Source organism: Apteryx mantelli, chromosome 14 (genome assembly GCF_036417845.1).
Source record: "Apteryx mantelli isolate bAptMan1 chromosome 14, bAptMan1.hap1, whole genome shotgun sequence".
Lineage (NCBI taxonomy): Eukaryota > Metazoa > Chordata > Aves > Apterygiformes > Apterygidae > Apteryx > Apteryx mantelli.
The window spans coordinates 22439054-22451191 of record NC_089991.1 but is presented as its reverse complement, the minus strand read 5'-3'; the positions used below and the strand labels follow the sequence as shown (position 1 = coordinate 22451191).

General features: G+C 39.3%; 1 protein-coding gene across 1 annotated transcript in view; it reads left to right on the top strand.

Annotated features, from left to right (window-relative positions):
* LOC106487092 (protocadherin alpha-3-like) overlaps positions 1-6722 on the top strand; it is a 103814-nt gene extending 97092 nt beyond the window's left edge. Inside the window, exons 4-5 of the mRNA XM_067305094.1 lie at positions 4807-4908; positions 5349-6722. Of these exons, the coding sequence (XP_067161195.1) occupies positions 4807-4908; positions 5349-5419 (173 nt within the window). The 3' untranslated portion in view covers positions 5420-6722. The remainder of the gene's footprint in view (positions 1-4806; positions 4909-5348) is intronic.
* Positions 6723-12138: the final 5416 nt, after the last annotated feature.

The window sequence follows — 12138 nt, the reverse complement described above, 5'->3', positions numbered from 1 at the left end:
ATACCTGCTTTTTAGATGTCTGAAGTTAGGATGGGGAAACCTCATCCTCTGTATCACATCTAAGAAAAAAAAAAAATAGGTGCCCACAGTTTAGGTACTAAAGTTAACTTTTAGGGATCCCATTCCTTGTAGGGATCCCAGGCAAACCTTGTGCCTGGGCTCCCTGTACCCAGCATGGGGAAAGTTGAAAGTTGGTTGTCTTTGAAAAATCTGCACGCTGAGATCAGGACTGCTTGGAACACAGCAAAGAGAAGCAGTGTGCTCAGCAGGGCGACTCATCTCATCTGCAACCTGCTACCTTTCTGAGATCTTTGAGCTTATGATACCTGCATAGCACTGGGTTTTTTTAAGGACTTGTTGAACATATGCTTACTGACTGTAATTTGTGTGCTTTTCAAGTCATGTGAGAGGTAGAAGGCTGCAGCATATGACCCATAAATGCCTCTGGAAGAGAAAAAGTAGCTAGACACCATACCCTACTGATTCAAGCTTTCAGCTAGTTGAGTTTAGGATGTGTTTTTTGCATCTAGGTCTGCTTGTGCATTTCAGATAACAGTCACTGGACAGAAAAATAAGTATTTTGGAAGAGAATTTAAATGTCCTTTCTTCCCAACTAAACATATGAACTACTTGACATCAGCCTATCTTTTTGTAGCTCCCTCTCAGAAGTATGCTGAGACACTTGTATTTGGTCAGAGCACAAAAAAATGGAAGAGGTGAAAAGTTCATCCTTCATTTTAGTGTGCACACATACAGGCGAAGAAGCATGAGGAGCTGCAGGTGCAGCCTAGATTCTGGGCTCTGCTGCATGCATGCACTTTAAAAATAAATTATTTGGCCATTGAATATGAAGGCTGCCATATTCCTTGAGAATAAGACAAGGAGGAGGGGAGCAGCCTCCAAAGTAACCCTTTGCGAAACATCAAAAAATGTCCAGACTGTGCTTTTTTGTCGACTTTGATGAAAACATACTTAGCTGCAGGAAGAAGAGAAGTATAACATTTTAAATTAAGTGGTATAAATATAGATGCAGGATTTACTTTATTTAGCTATTTCTCTAAGTTTGATAAACAGCTTTAAAGCATTTAATAAGAGCCAGAAAAAAGGCAGGAGAAGCATAACTAATCATGTCAAATGTAAAATAGCATCTAAGTGGAAAGTTTTTGTTCTTAAATTCCCACTGATTAGAAACAGAACAGTTGTTTAAGGGGGCTTTGGAAACTAGAAGGTAAGTGATGTTTATGCTTGATCTGAAATGCCTAAACATACAGCACTGTTGATACAGCTGAACTGTGACCTTCCAGCCTGCCAATCCAGATAAACATACACGTTATCAGGTAAATCAAGCAGAAATTAAATTTCCTGAGAAGTCTGCTGAAGCTCCACTCCTAGGAAACGATGATTATTAACTCATTAAGTTCTGTCTGTCTCTGTCTTTTTGTACGTGACTTCTCCACACAGCTGTAAGCATAATTAGTTTCCTTTGGCTTAGTGAGTATTAAGGAGTATTAATATGCTTAGTTTATAAGGACAACAAACATATTCAAGGACCAGGAAAAAACACAAAAATGCAGGCAAACCCTTTAGTTTTTGGGTTGACAGACTCCTGATTCCAGGGTAGATATGATGGGTTTGTTGTGTTTGGTTGCATTATGTCAGATGGATTTGTGATAAATGCTACTAACTTCATCTGGTGAGTGGATTTGTCTAGGCAGAACCAGATTAAAGGGTCAGTATCCTGTTTTGAATTAGATTTCAATAATGCAGACGTGTATACGCACCCTGTTAGGCTTGCAACAGTTTTCACGCAAAGAAAAGACACCGTACCTCAAGGATGCCTGTATCCTTAAATGGGTCTTGCAGGTTACCATTTTTATGTGGTAAGATGGTTAATACAAAGTCATTGTCATTGCCTCATGTCCTGCCCCCAACCTAATACGGTCAAGTGGTCCATAGAGCATTGTAACCCTATACACTTCAAAGCAGTTTCTAGACTATTCACCATCACAGGGCTCTCCCCAGCCCAGAACAACAATAGTTCACAACTGATTTGAGGGCACCTTCAGCTGTTCCTCTGCCAGCAACAGGAAAAGAGCAGTGGATCTGGGCCAGTGTTATTTGGAATAAGTGCTGCATGGTGGTGTTGGGAAGGAGAAAGATCTTATTTGTCAAATAGGGCTTAATTTATTGTGTACAATGTGAAAGCTCAGATTTTTGTATTGCTGAAGAAAGACAATAGATTCATAATTTGGAAATAAGCCAAGACACACAATGTTCAGCTTTGTAACTTATTATTTCAAAGAAACAAAAGATATGAAATGTACCTGACCAAAATACTTTATTAAACACAAATGAAGCCTGGAAGTTCTTATTAATGTGTTGGGTAGGAAAGGGCTTGTTAGGATGTAGCTGTTACCAACAACAAACATTCAAAAAGCCCTGAAATTGATAGGTAAGGCCATAAAAAAATTTACAGGAAAGCTGCAATTGAGGAAAAAATACAGCAAGTTCCATGTTAACAATAACTTAAAAAAGAAATTTGAGAATAGGAAGATTAGGTTAACATCACTAAAACAACTTCAGCAGTTCCTGGGAAGAATATAAACTCCAAGTCAAATCTTCATCATCAAAAACAGTCTTAGGGGAAAAAGAAGTGTACAGACTCTTCTATTACTTAATTAAACATTACATTGTAAAAATAGTCATATCCCCTTTTTACAAAGATTCCATGTGACAAATATATTATACAGATGTCCTCTTTAGTTTTAAAGTCAGGAAAGCCTTATGTCTGCATGCATGACATGTATGTTATTTCATAAAATAGAGAACTGTATGAACAACATAACAGAAAATAGAGAATCATAAAACAAGAATCAGAAGTACCAGAGATGCTGTTCATTTCATGGAATGACTGCTAAAGCAAATACAATATACTTCATTACCACTACAGTGGTGCAGAACAGTCAGTACATGAGGTTTATTGACTAGCATCTTCTGATTTGGCAAACACTGGAGATCTCCCCCTAGATTGTTTACTGTGGTTCCTCTTCCTGCCCTCCTTCACCAGTGGGAGACCAAGGATTCCTACTGTGTTTGTTTTCCTCCTTCCTGTGCCCTGTCTCCTCTTCCAAGTGATGCGAAACCCCTCCGTACTCTTTTCCCATGTCTTCTTCATAGTGATGCAGATCTCCCTCCTCTCGTTTGGAAGAGCTTTACCTATGGAACAAGACAGTACTGATGCAGAATGCAATGGCGTTGAGACTTAATCAGATCCATGGTATTGGCACTGTGTGTGCAGTATTGTAAACATTTGTGTGTAGGCAGGAGTGTTACTAGTGTGACAGGTCCTATAATTGTAGTATCACACTTTTAGAATGTAGACAAGAACATTCCCATCAGATTTGAGGGCTTTAAAATCAATGCATAAGCATCACAGTTTCCCCAGATCAGAATCCTTTAAGTACATAAAATGATACGGTAAAGTGAATATGTGGTTCCTGTTCAAAATTGGGAGTTACTGTAAGTTACAAAGAACTTTCAAAGTTTAAGAAAAAAGAAAACAGCTACTTTTTAAGACCTTCCTTATCGTAGAAGAACACAGTGTGCGTCACATCTCATTACGCTAGAAAATTGCTGTTGTTAGAGCAACATACATAAAAATTTCAATCTGACTGGCTCAATCTTGGAAAAATCAGGGAAGTAAGATTAAAATCTTGTTTCATAATGCAAGCTTAAAGTTGGTGACAGAGCTTCACTTTATATTTGCCTATATAATACTGTGGTCTGCCATTCTGCCATGCCTGTTCATAGTGCCAAGAGATAGTCAGCAAGCTCTAGTGTTTCTCAGCCTTGATGTTGTGGTACTACAATGGGAAAAAAGGAAAAGAAGCATAGTAGTACGGACTTTTCAGTTTGCAAACTCACTGCAGTATTGCTTTCCTTCTAAACCATTCTTGACAGCTCACCACATTTTTGGCACTAGCCCTCTCTGTTTCCCCATTTTGCATATGATTTCATAGTTTAGAAGAATTTTCCAAATCTTTTACAAGAGACACCACATTCCCTTGCAAAAGGGAACAGGTTGTTAGAACCTCACCTTGAAGAAGACTGTGAATATTTCTGAGACCAAGTTTTGCACCCCAGTTGAAGGAGTTCTGCAGTGTCTCTACGCAGGCAATTCAGCTCACTCCCATTTTTGCTCCATGACCCTGTCTGCAGATCAGCCACACTGCATACATACTAGTTTGCTCTCAGGCTCCTTTCTGGGGTGCACCATCTAGTTGCCTCCATGGGGAATCCTGGACACAGTTGACAAGATAGTTTGCTAAGGGGTCCAGCATGGATGTGCACACTGCCAAGTTTGATTGCCTCTGACCTGAACTGTGCTCTAACACAGTCCCAAAAGGCTTGGCACCATCAAACATACCTTTGGTCACTCAATACACATGCTTGGGTACTGTGATAGAAAACACCGCTCTGATGGGCTGCAACACAGCGATATCTCTATTGCAGGCACTTCAAATTCAAAAGAAACATAAAGAATAATTGTATTCAAGGCACCACATGAGATCCAGAGCGTGTTGGGCCAAACACTATGTGGGGTGGGTCAGTGCGTACTAGCATTGAGCGCCCAGGACCTGAACCAGTCAGTACCACACAGCTGAGCATCCAGGTTCTCGCACTGTTGCAACCACAGAATCAGCATAGACCCAGGCTAAAGCTGTAGCTTTTTAATAGGAATCTGATAGTCACTGAGTGCTTGCCTAATGATGCTTTAAGCTTTTCTTGCTGTTTTTACTTTTTCAGAACCTGAGGCAGGAGAGGTGTCCCCCCCAGTGGGAGCTGGTGTGAACAGCAACAGCTGGACCTTTAAATTTGGACCGGGCAATCCCAAACAAGGTGGTCCTGGTGAGTTGCCAGACAAATTCATTATCCCAGGATCTCCTGCAATCATCTCCATCCGGCAGGAGCCACCAAACAGCCAAACTGACAAAAGTGACTTCATTACCTTTGGCAAGAAGGAGGAGACCAAGAAAAAGAAGAAAAAGAAGAAGGGAAACAAGACTCAGGAGAAAAAAGAAAAGGGGAACAGCACCACTGAGAACAGTGACCAGTGAGGGGTTTATACTGAAAGAACCCCCTTAGCCAGTTTTTGTAATAATGGCAGATTTCTCCTATGTAGCAACTCCCAACTTCTTCCTACTGTTAACAAATTTCCTGTATGTACAGACTTCAGAAAATCAGCAGGAAATTCACAGTGTCTGTCTAAATTGCTTAACAGGTTTTTGTCTTAAAAGCTTTATTAAGTCTGGTGTTAACTCTTTTTCTCCACTCTGGCTTGTTTTCAGAATCTAAAAAGCAGACACAAGTTTCCTTTCTCCTACGCCGAAAAGGAGAATCTTCACAGTACAGCCAGTGAGAGGTTGGACTCTCTGCACTGTGGTTCCTGTGCTCCTGTCTTGATGACACTTATAGACAGGTTTAAAAGTTTTAATGTTGTGCACCCTCTATCTGATTGGAAATATTTGTGTGCAGATGTCAGCTAGGTGATGTGAGATCAGATTATAAGACGCAAGAAGAGCTGATAAATATGCAACAGAGGAAACACCTAATGAACAAAAATGTTCCAAGATGTTCGGGCTGGGAAGGAAATGTCTGAAAGGAGATGACCAGACTTTTCAAATCTAGAGAAGTAGCTGTGTGGGAATACTGAATCCTGTACATGACGTATTGTACACACTTCTGCAAATCAAACCTCACATTTACAGCTCTTTAAGATACCATAAATTATATCTCTTACCAAGCCATTGGGAATATTGTCCCTTAAAGCCCTGCATTACCCTGGCAAGGCTAGTCCTCAGAGTGTAAGAAGGGCAGGGCTGACATCCCAGGAATGTAACTGACTGTGATGCTCTGTGTCCCTATTTCCACTCTAACATTATTTTGCACATTATGTCTCTGAAAAGGTCAGAGGTTTTCCACAACACATATGCAAAAGAGAGAGAAAAGAAACATGTTAACTATGCTATTTGTTGTTTGAGATATTTATTTATAAAGAAATATAGCTGTAAATGTTTAAAAAATGATGCCCTTTAACCCAAACAGAAGTCAGACTAGAGCCATTATAAATTAAATTGCTGCTATTAAAGTGCTTTAGAAAAATTGCCTGAAACATCTGTATTATATCGGCCACTTGCCAATAACAGCTTTATTCTGTCGGGTCACTTGGGGGCTGCCTCTTGCATGTGTGAATAAGTACAATGATTTTTTTTTTTGCATTAATATGCACTTTGAATACATATTTGCAAACTGTCCTAATATGAAGAAACAGAAGCAAACTCCTCACACAAATGGATTTACTAACCTGCTAGCTCTGTGCAGTACCTTGGTGTTACCTCCCACACACCCTTTTCTGATTTTAGTTTTACTTTTATATGAGATTATGAATTGCTGACCCTACTAACACTCATTATGTAAAATTCAAGTACTGTATGTATGCTGTATGCTCTTATAAGAATCCTGAAATATTTATTCTGTGCTTGTGTATGTGAATGTCAATGCAACTATTATTAGGGTGGACTTTAAGCTTTACTGTTGAATGTAAATCCATTATTTCTTTTTTGTACACTTGTGAGAAGGTGGAGTAGTGTTAATTTTTTAAGCCACTGTTGATTATCAGTTTTTGTGTATGAAACACAAGTAAAATATCTTTCTTAAATCAAGACATGCATGCATTTTGGGATTTATTGGTAAGCATCAGTGAAGCTAAAGCCCTATGAATTTAAACCTAAGGGTATAAATGGATTATTGACTGTGATGGAGGATGTGGAAATAAAACCAATACATGTACTTTTAAACAGAATATAGCTGATGAGGGAACTCCAAGGAGTTTTCTACTTTATTTTACATTCACAGAATAAAGCTCAAGTGTCCTATTAATTGAAACTGTTTAAGAAACTACACAGCTCTAAAATTTCTAACAGTCCTTTTAATCTAGGATCAAAGAGAACAACTGGATTTCTTGAGACATGCCCTGCATGTTTTAAGTTCCCAGACTGCTGACAGTTCAGAATAGGTCAATTATCATTCATTTTAAAAACCTGCAGCAAGTCTTAAGACATCACAGAAGGTAAGGCTTTAATGAAAGAACTTCATATCTCAAAGCATGAGCTTTATGAATGACAAATGGCCTCATGTGGTTTATTCAGAATTTTCTTTTGCTATCAGTCTCATATTACTGGCAATAAAAGAGACTATGTTACTTGAGAAAAAAAATCATTGATTCGGTTTTGTAGGCTAACCAAGAGGAAAAAGCATAAGTTGTGTGTGTGTGTGGGGGGGGGCTATTAATTTTTCAGCCTTGCAAATGATATGCAAGTGTCCTATGTAAGTATGTTTAACTTCTTTTTCCATTTGGTGATCTAAAGCAAGAGTTCCCAAAATGTTCATAAACTGGAGTTACAGTGTTAACTTAAACACGTGAAAGGATGCTGTTGTGTTGTACTATAGATCAGAAAGTAGTTCTTATCAACGCCTCTGGCAAAAATGCACAACACAGATATAACTCTTACAGGAATCTTTAACATTTTATCTCTTTTTGCTTTTGCTTGAATAAATTATAAATTGACCAAAGGTAAAAGAGAGTAGGGGAAAAGTAATAAAAATTTGCACTTATTATGTATTATTTTTGTTGATATGTTTTACCACAGTTTTCAATAGTTTGCTAGCGGTCTCATCTTTTCACCTTTTGTCTTTTGGGTGCTTGTATTTTCCTCTAGTCTGATTCTTCCATTCTGATTCATCTTCCAGTCTGATTCATCTTCCAGTCTGATTCTTCCATTTTTCATCAGTGTTCCGGTTTGAAGGCTTTCTTCTCTCAGAACAGGTCAAGAGCTGCAGCATGTCTCTGATTTGCCCATTTTAACACAAAATTACATTTGCCAGTGCTGGCACTGATGCAGATGCTTACTGCAGGAGGTCTAAGCAGGACTGCTTGGATGGCCTGGTAAGGAAAAACATGAAGACAAGCATTCCTGTATGGAGGTCTGATAGAACAGAGAACAAACTCCTAGGGGAGAGGGCTGCAGATGCTCTTGCTGGAATTCTTTAAAATAAGGCTGGATTGCAGCAGTGAAATATATGTTATACAGATTCACTCTGTATTTTCAGGAGACTGAATCAGATGCCCCACCAGACTTTTTAAAGATTTTTTCCATCTTTGAACCCTCTACTACAACTGGAATACTGAGATGTCTGAAGTGAAATTTGGTTATTTCAAACCTAGTATACAAATGATACCATTGGCATCTTTGGTTTTGGATATCCAGGAAGAGGAGAGAAATGTGATTTATTGAATGAATTATTTTTGGAGGACTGTGGGTTGGGGGGCAGAGTTTGGGTAACACATTCTGCCAGACAGTTTGGGGTTTACGATTTAAATACTGCCCAGCAATGAGAATCAAGACTCAGAGGTGGCCAAGACCAACAGTAATCAAGAAACAAAAGTTTCTTTTATCCTCTTGCTGACAACAAAATGAGCAAGAGAAAAGTACATTGCAGATTTTGGTAAAAAGGAAAATAGCATTTTTTTTTAAACAGTTGAATCCACAGTGCTAAACTGTGAGTACATTGTTTTTGGAAGCGTGTTTTTCATGTATAAAAGGTCAGTGGCCACAGTCAATGGATTTTTATAACAGTTAAGACTGAGTTATGTTGCATATTAATTACATCGTGTTATTATGATGATACCTCATTTTATATTAGACTTGCAAAACATAGTCTTGTGTAGTTTCTTTCTGCTCTGTATTTAGGTCAGGACATCACAGGACAGCCAATTAAAGTTTTCCACTGATCTTATGTAAGGGGAAGAATGTAGCACTCAAAATACATTTCCCAAATTTCATGCATAAAAATCCATTATGGAACTAATTGCAGTCAGCTTTGATATCTTTTAGGATTGTCTTTAATTTCCCCTTCCTCCTCATTCCCTTTATGTGTTTGAAGAACCACTTCCATTTTTGGAAGAAGCCGTTAGGTTGTTAATTGGCTTTCTCCCCAGGAGATATGTGAGTAAGCTACTTTTATAGAACAGTGCTTATTAGTACATGATAAACTGACTACAATTTATATAACATACATAATTCATATTGGTCAGACCTAACCATTTTGAGGTTTAAAAGTCTTAAGGTTTCTGTAAATAGTGTTTCCTCCAGGAAAACTGCTCATTTTATTAGCTGTCTAATCTATATGTAACATATTTAGATACAAAATAAGTCCATGATTCTTCCTGCTTCATTTCACCTAAAACTTCAGTTAGAAAGAGCTTTCTGTACTTCTAAAATTGCCTGTTCTCTAAATGTAATTACATTCTCAAAATGTAAAGTCAGGTACTGCCATTCTTTTACACATTTGGCCTTGCTTATCTTAGTCCAGGTTATGGCCAAGCTTGTGTCAATAACTGGGTAAAATAAACTGTATACAATCTTCCTTCCTTTATCCCATTCTCCCCTAGCAGCAGTTTTGTGGATCCCCTGTAAGGCAGGCACTCAGGAAGGCCATTCTCCTTATTTGAGTCCTAAGGAATTAGTAGATTCCTTGGTTTTGCTGTTACTCAGTTACTATTGGCTGTTCCTTGACACAGAACTCTACTTTTTTAAGACAGTACTAAGAGTCCAATGTTTTCTTAAGGCCCCTGTAAATATTTAGAAGTATCACGTCGGTCAACAGGTTGTCTTTAATCATTAAGTGTACACTGAAGTCCTTCATTTTTTCCTTCAAACCTCTCTGAAGGAGAAATGAGTGAACAACTGAATAGCATTTTGATATCATCATATATAGTTTAATCTGCATGAAGCAATTATATGCCCTGAAACGCATAGGACAGGCGGAGGACTCCAAGCAATACATTAATAAATTGTGTACATAAAGGTCCTGTATGATGCTCACACACACACACCTGAGTGGCTACCTTTGCACAGTACTCATACAACAGATTGGACAAGCTAGGAGTGCATAGTGTAGCTGTAACAAAACAGATGCTGTGATCACGACCTTGTGCTGCTTAAACCAACATACTGGAAAATCAATATAGCTAGCATATAATTTAGCTTTCCATAAGCTGTTGGTATGAGAACACCGTACTCTCAGCTCTCCTGAGTTCTTTCTCCTCTCTATGGTGTCCATCTCTCATTAGAGGATCCATTGGCATTGATGAGCACTTGTAGATATGTGTATATATGTATGTATTTTGTGACATGGTTATGTTGTTATAGAGGATGCTGCAACACCTACTGCCAGGAGTCTTCTTCCTTGGAGATATTCAAAAGCCGTCTGGACACAATTCTGGGCAAAGTGCTCTAGGTGACCCTGCTCAGAGAACTAATAAAGAATCCTTCAGCATGAAGAACTATAGAATTGGTTCTGCCACATGGTGAAAAAAGCACACCTTACACTGCACTATAGGTTCCCTTTCACATCCTCAGACTGCCCTGATGCAATGTCTCTGACACTGAGGTTTTAACACCAAAAGATGACAGAGAGATAGTGAAGTAATCATCTCTCATAATTCACACTATTACAAATGCTTGCCTGACAGTAGTGTCTAGAGCCATGTAACCATTGTCTGAATAAAGGGGCATTATGTTATGTGAAGGCTGAAAGCCCTTTTCACCGGTGTGCCAAGCAGAGGCCCCATTCCAGCATGATGGCCCAATAAACAGGACAAACAGCTGAAATCTGTAAATGAGAGATTTCAGCATGCAAGAAAACAGCAACAATCCACCACCAACGTGTGAGAGGGACACAGCAATGCAAGACCATGAACACCACCTGAGTCTTATACTGAATGTGAGTGCCCAAAAAGCTGCTCTGTGAGCTCTTCAATGAGTATTGCATCAGTGACAGGGCACTATACCTGATTTTAGGCTTTAACACTGAGATGGGATAATGTTAGAGCTGGCCCTGGAGACCATGTTTCAGCTGAGTTCTTGCTGCTAGAAAAATCCTTTGGTGATGCTTTATGGAAGCTTGGCACCACTTGAGCAGTTGAGGAGTGAATTAGAAAGTTCTTGCCCATTAATTATAGGAAAGGTGCTGCACAGAAAACATGACAAGACAGCAGTTACTACAACAAATCAATCACAGCCACCCCATACTTCAATCCTGTAAGAGTTTTCCTGTTACAATAAATCCTTCTCCTTTGCTGGGACTCTAATTCCACTCAGTCCAGTCTCAGTGGGAAAAATGTGAGGGAAGAATAGACTAAAAATGTGTTCAGACATAATTCTATGCCATAATTAAGCCTCCAGTGCATTATAGTCCTGCTTTAGGAGCAGATGAATCACTCCCTCCTTTCAAGAATTTCTTTCCTTCAGTGTCTAAAGAATCCAAGCTAAAGTCTCTCTACCTGTGTCCCCTCCACCCAGGTGCTGAGAGGAGCTAAGAATTGAATCATTTCTGTAGACTAGGGCTTGTGGCCTTTCAGATGACAGCTGCCATACTGGGAAATAAACCTGAAGGCAAAATGCACCAACCCTCCAGGATTATCTACACTGTCAAAGTCATTACAGGCTGATGTCTACCTTCCTCTCCATCATCAACAGTGAAAACAGATTTAAGCTCAGTGAGGATCTAAGATCTCACTATTGTGGGCTGGGAAATTGGGCTCAGACCCTGCTTAGACCAGGCCTGACTCTTCCCAGACACTGTGAACCCCAGCTGCGGGCAGCTTCAGCTGGCTGTGTGGCCTCATGGTGACAGGATGAGGGGGCTCAGAATTGCTGAACTTGCTCTCAAGCCCCTGCCTCACAGTATGGAAATCACCTGAGGTGCAGGATCTAGTGCATGCTAGATAAGGGGCAAGTTTGCAAACATTAAATTTTGGTCATCTTCTTAGAGGGGATTAGGCAGTATTTAGACACTGACATTTGAGAAAGTGATCAAGAATGCTCATGATGGGTGAGTCAAAAAAAAGAAGATTGCCTAACCCCCAGGGTTTGTAAATCTCATTAGACCAGCTGCTTGTAGACTCAGAAAGTTCCCTACATGACTGAATTTAGGCTATCACCAAGCATCACAAAAGTTACCTTGATCTTTCCAAAGCCACATGTAACCGTCTCTTGTTAACCTACTTCATTGCAG